The 9160-nt window shown below is 48.9% G+C and overlaps 1 protein-coding gene and 1 long non-coding RNA gene across 4 annotated transcripts in view; one reads left to right on the forward strand and one right to left on the reverse strand.

Moving 5' to 3' along the window:
• The window catches only part of Ttc23 (tetratricopeptide repeat domain 23), a 90588-nt gene extending 82845 nt beyond the window's left edge, over positions 1 to 7743 (forward strand). For all 3 annotated transcript variants that reach the window (XM_023709993.1, XM_023709997.1, XM_004623450.3), the window contains 2 exons: positions 6778 to 6860; positions 7478 to 7743. In XM_023709993.1, coding sequence (XP_023565761.1) covers positions 6778 to 6860; positions 7478 to 7592 — 198 coding nt within the window. In that variant the 3' untranslated portion in view covers positions 7593 to 7743. The remainder of the gene's footprint in view (positions 1 to 6777; positions 6861 to 7477) is intronic.
• LOC111815422 lies at positions 1589 to 7826 on the reverse strand. Its single transcript, XR_002820109.1, has 3 exons — positions 7738 to 7826; positions 3947 to 3950; positions 1589 to 1602 (listed from the first exon to the last, which is right to left on the reverse strand). It is a non-coding gene; the product is annotated as an uncharacterized LOC111815422 (long non-coding RNA).
• Positions 7827 to 9160: the final 1334 nt, after the last annotated feature.

Raw genomic sequence — 9160 nt, forward strand, 5'->3', positions numbered from 1 at the left:
CTGTGTGTGAGAGAGACAGAGAAAGTGGTGGAGACTGTGTTTCCTCAAACACTGGGCTCCCTTCTCCTGGGTCTCCCCACCACCTCGGCCTCTTCCTCCCCGGTGGTCTTCAGCTGGCCAACTTGCCATCCTGCAGTTCTCAGCCCTCCTTTGCCCACCACCCACCCGCACCTCCTTTTGTGCTCTCGTGCAGTCCCCATTGCTGGTCTTCATAGTTGCCATCACAAGCTGTGACAGCATGTCCTGTGTGCAGTGCTGGTGTCCCCATCACACTGGCAGCCCGAGAGGTAGGCACACATCACGGAGGCAGGCACGGGGTTGGCAAACCGCAGGTGCTCAGCCACAAGGGCTACAGACAGGAAGCCACACAGGTTGGAGGACGGGGCTGTCCTCGAGGACTAGGCTGAGGGGAGTCAGTTCGCCCCTGAGCCTGATGTGTCTCCACGGAGGAGCAAGGCCTGCTGCACTGGATTTTGGTTGATCCTTTCCACTCCTGAAGTTAATAATTTCTGCCTGCCTTACAGTGATTTGTAAATGAAAACATTTTTATTTCCTTAAGTGTTGAAATCATTTTACACTTCTGTGTCTGGTGGCTTCTTATTAGCCTTGGGGACTGACCGAAAATAGAAGCACAGTTGGTGAGCTTTTGGGTAATTCCTCCTCCTACTCCACGGATGTAATGTAGTGCCGGATAATACATGTACAGAGGAGTGATTTCGGATCCTCCGCATTACTGTGGTTCATAAAATGTACCTTTCTCTGGCTTTCCTTTACATTCCACATCAAGAAAATGCAAAAAATGATGCGGTATACAAGGTGAGGACCCTCACCAGGAAAAGCATAGGCCTTTCTCCGTTTCTTACCTTGGAGTTGCGTAGCCTTGTGATTTAAATGATTTTGGCTAGAGCCCTAGGAGTCCTTCCCCTGTTAACAAGTAGGATGAGTTCCCTCGGCACTTTCATACCTGACACCCCGCAGCGGGAGTGACTGTTCGATGCCAACCTAGGCTGGAGGACCAAGAGGAAGGAGACCCCACCCCACCCTCCCCCCTGCAGGGGGCGCTGCTACGGAAACAGCCCCAGGGAATGGTTGCGTATTTGGAGAGACCCCTCTAAAACAAATGTACTCCCTTGTCAGTTTGATTGTTGATGTGCGTATGTGTTTAAGCGAGAACGCTGGCCTCCACCCCGCAGCGCCCCCAGGCCACCCTCTCTCCGCCATGTAAGTGTGCAAATCCAGAAGCACAGAAATAGGGCTTAGCTTCCAGGGCTCTGAGTACTTGAAACCTGGCTTTGAAAAGCTCAAAGCCATATCAAAAATCTTTTTTTTTTAAAGTGTGCATCTAATGCGTAAGATTATTCTTTTCTTTCTCAGCATCAGAGACTGAACCCAGGGCCTTTCCACTGAGCCGCATCCCCACCCCCACCACGCCCACCTTTAATTTGGAGGCAGGGTCTCTCTCAGCCACTCCGGGCTTGAGCCTCCTGCTCCAGCCAGTTTCCTTCTTTACTGCCCTAGCTTCATAAATGGCTCCTGAGAGGAGCAGCAGCCGGCACACAGCACTCTTTCTGCCTGGGCTGTGCTCTCGCACTCACAGCAGAGCTGCCTGCCCGTCGTATCCAGTAACCGGCCAGTCGTTGGAGCCCTGTGCTCCAGCCATGTCTGAAAGCTCCCTGTTAAAATGTCCCTGGGGCTTCCACTTGGTCGCTTATGTAAGCACTGATTTGTTAGTAACCATCACATCTGCCTGTGTGTCAGGGGCCGTGCTGCACCCTGAACACAAAAGCCAGCAAGAGGAACACGGTCACGCAAGGCGACTGTAAAAGCAGCGTCCCCTGCTGTCTTCCTGCAAGGAAAAAAAGGTGCCCACTTTGTCATTTAAGGAATAGCAAAAACCCAAGAGATGGCTTCTTCCAGCCCCTGATATGAAATTGGAGAGTAATAGTGACATCAGGTCCCTGTCACTCATCTGGATTTCAGATTTCAGTTTGTTCACCATACAGAAAAGTGAGAAACACCATATGGCGGGCGGCTTCCCAAACAGCTCAGTGGCCTCAGACAGCCACGAGTGCAGGACGTCTGCGTTTCAGTGCAGAATGTTCTAAGGTCAAGGCCTGAGGGTTCTTTTTGTAGCTCAGCCACATGTTGATGATGCCTGGCTCAAGGAGATTCAGCTAACAGTCATTGACTTTTATTCTGTTTACAGCAAAAGAATAAAAACACCTACTTCACACAAAAGTGCTTAAACAAATTTAGCTGAGAAGAGCAGAACGTTGCAAATTCAATGTATGCTCCTTAAATAAATATACAACTATTACAGCAGGTTCTAGATGAAGTTTGTAACAGGCTAATTTTCTACTTACGAAAAGGTTATCAGGAAAATTAGGGCCAGGGAGATGATGGCTCAGTAGGATGAGCACTTCCATGGCAAGCGCAAGGGCCTCAGTTCAATCCCTGGTTCCACCAAAAAAAGAAGAAGAAGAAGAAGAAGAAGAAGAGGAAGAGGAAGAGGAAGAGGAAGAGGAAGAGGAAGAAGAAGAAGAAGAAGAAGAAGAAGAAGAAGAAGAAGAAGAAGAAGAAGAAGAAGAAGAAGAAGAAGAAGAAAGAAAAGTTATCTGGGGGCTGGAGAGATAGCTCAGCGGTCTAAAACTCCTTTTTGGCAAGCTTAGGACTGAGGTTTGGTCCCCAGCACCACATGCTATGCCAGCCCTGTCCCTAGGGTAGGCTGCGCCATAAGACAGCTCTTACAGTATCAACTGTCACAGAGCAAAGCAGCTGCTGAGAATCTAGTTGTTGAAGACAAAGTCTCCCAAGACTGCATCACCACAGTTGGAAGTGGCACCATTGGCCTGGGCAGGCAGCATCTCACTGGGGTGTCTGGCAGGTGCTCACCCTTGTTGACAATGGACAGACTGAGGGAGAAACAAGGGGTCTTCAGCATTCCTGTCTTTTCTTTGGAAGGTTCACCTTAGCTTTATAAAGCTATTTTCAGAGTTTTTTGAAAGAACATCCGATTTTACAAACCAGTGTCAATAAATACAAAATCTTACATGCCATCATAACAATAGTACATGTAGTTTAAAAGTTGTTTTTTTTTTTTTTTTAAGAAAGTTTTAATCTTTAGGGGCTGGGGGAGATGGCTCAGTAGAATAAGCGCTTCCCTGGCAAGCACAAGGGCCTGAGTTCAATCCCCGGTTCCGCCAAAAAAAAAGAGAAAGTTTTAATCTTTAAAAAAAAATCTTTTATTGGGGCAGTGAGATAACTCAGCAGACTAAGCACCTTCTTAGGCAAGTACAGGGACCAGGGTTTGATCCTTAGCACCACATCCCATGCTGGCTCTGCCTCCAGGCTACTGAGCCAGCCACCAAGCCCAGGCCTGGTGGTGCACGCCTGTAATTCCAGCACAGAGGAGGCTGAGACAGGAAGATCACTACAAGTCCGAGCTGCATAGTAAGACCCTATACCAAGGACCTTTTTTTAAAAAGGCATCTCTTCTGTAGAGAATGAGAGACCAGGAAGAAGATGCTTCAAGTCACAGATGGGATAGGGTACAGGTCCTGTCCACCTTTTACCTCTCAGAGGCCCTATGCTAAGGCAGAGTGAATGGAGACCTCAGACTGTCTCAAGTAACCTGGACTGTATGTAGAGTTCTACAGCCACCGTGAAGGGATTAATGCCGTGACGTGCTCTCTTCAGCTCACCTCCTAATGAACCAAAGCTGAGGTGTTCATCAATTCCTAAACAGGGAAGCTGGGGGAAGGGTTGAAATCAGACCACATCTCTTGCACCAAGCAAGGGCCTTTCTGGTATAGGAGGAGGCAGGGGAGTCCGGCAGCAGGAGGTGTGCATGCTGCAAGCTGGCCTCTCCTTGCCTAGCCATGACTGACTAGCCTTGAGCAGCCGAGCTGAGGTGGGCTGGCCTCAGGACTCACTCTCCCTTCCTCACGCCCCTTTGCCGCGTGGCTGTGGGCACAAAGTGCTGCCCCACCAAGGGGAAGGTGGGCTGCATCCTGAGCTGGGTGCCTGAGGAGTTTCACTGAGTAGCGAGTCCCATGACTGCAGAATGTGTCCCACCCCTGCCCCAGTGCAGCAGGGCGTCCTCCAGGTTCCTGAAGACCCAAGGTCACCAGAGCCTATCAGTGGATGAAAGTGACACTGGCTGAGACCTGTGGAACGTGCAGCTGGTGGCCTGAGCCAGGCCACAGCACAGGCACAGATTCAGAAAGTCAGAAGCTTTAGGGCAGGGGGGCTGGGAGCCTTGTCTGCAGAATTTGAACTGTGTGCTGAATACAATAATAGGAAGAGCTGGCTACTCCCCAGTGCTGCATAATTCAGCGAAGGAATAGTGAATACTTTCTGTTATTTAAAAAACATCATATTGTCGGATATTTCCTCCTTTCAAGACCACCCCACTCTCAGATTCCAGGACCACATTCTCAGTTCCTCAGATTTACACATGCAACCAGACAGTTTTGCTATTTTCCACAGCTCATAAAGACAGAACATTTTGGTTGCTTGCATTTTAATTTTCTTGAAGACCTAAAAATTGGTTGGCAGATGAAAACGAACACAGTCTTTAGTATTATGTCCCCAAACTGTCACACTTTTTTTTCACTCAAGCTGTTACCCATGTAGAAAACTTAATTCAATATTTTAAAAATATATTAAGAAATATTTCGTGTATGCAGGAAAGTATAAATAACAAAGACCTTTGAACTCACTAATAACATCAGAAAAAACATGACCGACACAGGCGAAGTCGCTGGTGTGTCTACCCACCCTCCCCTCACAACTGTCCGGACTTTGATGCTAGTCCCATACTTTTAAAAATTTTTACCATGGTTTTGAATATTTTAAAACTTCATATTATGTACATTTACTTAAAATTTACATTTTCTTCCTGATGTTATAATCGTGAGGTTACTGGAGAGATAGCTCCCCAGCATAAGCACCTGCCTGGCCAGTGCAAGGTCTTGAGTTCGATCACCAGTACCAGAAAGAAACAAAAAAAAGGAACCCCACTGTCCCATTAATCTGGGGTTTTTCCGTGCGGGTGATCTGTGTGGATAGGTGCATGCTTATCAAACATGTCATATTATGCAAATTGTACATGTGATATAGTGCATATGAACATCATTATCTTTATGTACTACTAAATATTGTTCTACAGGGGCTGGGGAGACGGCTTAGTGGAATAAGTGCTTCCCTGGCTAGCGTAAGGGCCTGAGTTCAATCCCCGGTTCTGCCAAAGGAAAAAAAAATCGTTCTACAAAGGGTCACACCAGTGCTACAATATATGCTTCCTGTGTCTGACAAAGCTCTAGATCATCAGGGTATAATTTTTGCCGTCTAAAGGGGCACTTGCTGAAGCATTTGCTTTTTCTGTTATTAGTGAGATTGAGCGTGTTTGTTGGCCAGTTGTTAACTCCTTGACTAATTCGTATCTTCTGACATGTTTCTGTTGGAAGTTTGTTACTGTTGATTCTTCTTACCTCTTAGGAGCCCTTTGTGTATTCTGAATGTTTAATTGTTCTCAACTACATGCATTTCAGGTATCTTGACTCAGACGGGCTGTCTTCGTACTTTGCTTATGGTGAATTTTGGTACAGAGATACTTGGCATTCTAGTAGACTGTAGTTAAATTTGACCAGTCTTTACTTTTGGTTTGTCCTGATCTCATCTAAGAAATATTTCTCTGCCTAGAGATCATAAGGATACTCCCTAATCTTTTCATCTAACAGCTCCCCAATTTTGCATTTCACAATGAAGTCAGAAAGTATTTCTGGGATTAATTTCCGTTTGGCGTGCGGTAGGGTTGTTCTCATTTGCAAAACCAGTGGTCCGGTACCATTCCTGACTAGTACACCTCTCTCTCGCCAGTCATTAAGGCCAGTTCTGTCGCCGCTCTCTGCCCAGTGATCCAGGGCCATGTCTGTTATGTGCTAAAATCCACACTGTCTCAGTTGCTATGGTTTTTTTGTTTAGGTTTTTTTTGATAACAGGGTTTCATTTCACAGCTCGGACTCATAGTGATCCTCTTGTCTCAGCCTCTCCAGCGCAGGGATTACAGGCATTCTCTACCATGCCGGGATTCGGTGGCTGGCTCAGTGTGCCCAGGGGCAGGGCTGGCACAGCATGTGGTGCTGGGGATGGAACCCCAGTCCCTGCACTTTCCTAAGCAGCCACTTCGTCCACTGAGCTATCTTACCAGCCCCACACCTTATTGTTTATTCTTTCTTTGAATTTTTTCTTTCTTCCTGACCTCATATAAATAATCAAATGCCAAGATCTAAGCAAAAGGGAGCAAGTAAGCCAAAGGCAGTGGTAGAAAACCATTAAGCTGAATATTCAATCCTAGTAACTAAGAAATCGCTATGTAACAGTGAAAGAAGAGAAAGCATTTAGTTATAAAAACAACTTTTTTGTTTTTAAATTTCTGGGCTATAGCACAAATCATTTAAAAGTAGAAACAGAACATCCTCTGCTCAGCACCAATGTTCTTGCCTTTATTTATTGAATTTCCTTTTAAATATATTGTTACATTCCGAGTGTTTTAGGAAATTGTGGCGAGCTGCATCTTTGTCTGCTGCCTTCCTCAGAACAGCCAAATCAAAGGCCAGACTGTTCTCAGGAAAAACCCCAGAAGGCCCCCACTCCATCCCAGAGTGGGTCTAACAATGAAGCCTCCACCCTCTCCCTCGAGGAAGACCTTATCTCCCTGCAGAGTGCTCTTGGGGACCTTTCCGTGAGCTCACCACGACTCCTTGCCATTCACAGTGTCTTCAGATTGAGACGCTCCTGTACGGACCACAGGACAAGAGGACCGTGGCCACCCAGCAGTCGGTGGACATCCTGGCCAAGTGAGTTGGTGCCCCCTCGCTCCTCCTCTGAGGCCCACATTCCTTCCCCCTGCAGAACCTCAGAAGGATGGTTCTACCCTGTAGGGTGGGAAGCGTTACCAACTTCTTGTAGCCTGCATCACAGCCAGACGAGTGCTGTGAAAACTGTTGTAAAATACCTCCCTTGCCCAGACAGTAGGAAGGAATTCACTCTTGAATAGTGTCAGAAGCACAGGCTGGCCTTCAGCTCCCTGCGGGTCCTACGCCTGCTGCAGAGGCAAGGTGTGGCCCCTGGAGCTTTGCCTGGCTCCCCCAGCCCTCTGGGTGTCCCACAGGACAGGGCCAGAGTCACTGGCCGCTCTGTGAAGACTGGCCCAAGTCCTCTCCTCACTGGGAAGGCTTCCACCTCACAGAGCTTGTGTCCCTGCAGAGCCCCTGGCTCCTGAAGTGGAGCCCCCCCAGCCAGCAGGGAGGGTGAGCCCAGGTGGTCTCCCTCCACCTTGCTGGTCCTCTCTGTTCTCGCCCGGCTCACACAGCAGCCCACCTCACACCCCCTCCCGAGGCCTCTCAGTGGAGCTGGGGTGGGGGGAGCCGTAAAGTCCTAAGCGGCTACACTCACCCACCTCTGCTCCTTCCAGGGCACCCGAGGGCGCCACAAGGCCACAGCAGTCTCCAAAAGCCAAGGTGGCCTTCTGTACCAGTGCCACCCAGCGCACTGTCCCTGGGAAGGCCAGGAGCAGCCTGACCAACTGAAAGCCCCACCCCAACAAAAGCTTTGGGCAGGATGGGGTGCTGTCTCCCACAAACGGTGGCGTTTAACGTCCCTCACATGGATTTTCAAGGCTGGCTTCTTGATGTTCCATAGCCATCCACACCCAACCCTGCCCACAGGTCACACTTCAGGGTGACCTGGGGCTGCTGCATGGATTCTTGTCCTTCCGCACGACCATGGCTGAAAGGCTTCTCTCCATAGTGCAGCGCTTCTGTGCTGGACAGTAACCTCTGTGTGTGGCTGGACATAGAGCCCCTTGCATGGCTCTGGGGTCATATTTGGAACAGAAAGACTCTGGAAAAAGCCCTATTCTTTCAGGAAGGTAACATGAATTGAGAATAGAATGCCAATAAAGAGAAAGTTGGAAGCACTGGTGTCCGTGTGTGCTGAGGTGAAGGCTGCGTTCGGGAGCAGCTTAGTGGCAGAGCACTTCGCCAGCACTTGGAGGACCTGGCTTCCGTTCTCAGCACTACAAGTTAACAGCAACAGAAAAGGAACCACCCAGGGACCCATAGGCAGACCCTGTGCCTTCATTCATGTGCTCAGGTGCTTACTGGATTTTGCTGGGCACCTACTATATACCAGACCTGTGTTAACCAGGAACAGAATAAGCAAGACATGCAGTCCCCACTGTCAGAGCTTGTGTCCCAATGTGGCACTAGGTACCACATATATGCTGGTAGAACAAGCCACCGGCAGCAGTAGCCACTGCCACAGAAGGAAAGAACTGAGACAAGGGGCTAGGTGGAGAGCGGACCTGACTTAGCCTAGGGGTCAGGGATCAAAGGGGATCGAAACAAAGGCCAGCAGACCCAAGCCCTGGTAGACAGCTGCAGCAAGGACCCTGTGCTGCTTCCCCCTGTGGGCTCAGCCCCAGACTGGGTGAACAGCTAATTCTGGAGTTAGCAGAATTGTGGTCCCTAGAGCTGTTCCACAGCGGCCTTCAGCACTCTCAGGAGCCCCCACCCCTACACATGCACACACACATGCACATGCATACATACCATCAACCCAGATCCAGCCTGCAAGATGACCGTAAGGTGCAAAACAGTGTGAGCGGTGCTTACCAAGTACCCTATCTGAAGACACACATTTCACTATATACAACACTGAAGTCTGCTGTGGCCTGTTTATGCCCTGCCCTCCCCAAATCCTTTTTTTTTTTTTTTTTTTTTTTGCGGAACCGGGGATTGAACTCAGGCCCTTGCACTTGCTTATTCTACTAAGCCATCTCCCCGCCCGCCCCCCTGCCAAATCCATTTTTGAAGCTAAATCTCCAACATGATGTTTGGAGGCGGGTCTTTTGGAGGTAAGTGGCTCATGCAGGTGCAGGCCTGGAGTCTGTAAGATGCAGCACAAGAAAGGTGATCTTTCCTTCTACTGCACGGGGGCACAGCGATGAGCTGGACATCTACAAGGAAGCCATGCCTCTCCCTAAAGCAAATCTGCAGGGTCCTTGACCCTGAACTTGCCAGCATACGGAGCTAGAAGTAACTGTATAATGGCTAACCCTCCCAGCTCATGGTATTGGGTCCTAGGAGAACATCTG

Source organism: Octodon degus, unplaced genomic scaffold, assembly GCF_000260255.1.
Source record: "Octodon degus isolate 3935 unplaced genomic scaffold, OctDeg1.0 scaffold00002, whole genome shotgun sequence".
NCBI classification, from domain to species: domain Eukaryota; kingdom Metazoa; phylum Chordata; class Mammalia; order Rodentia; family Octodontidae; genus Octodon; species Octodon degus.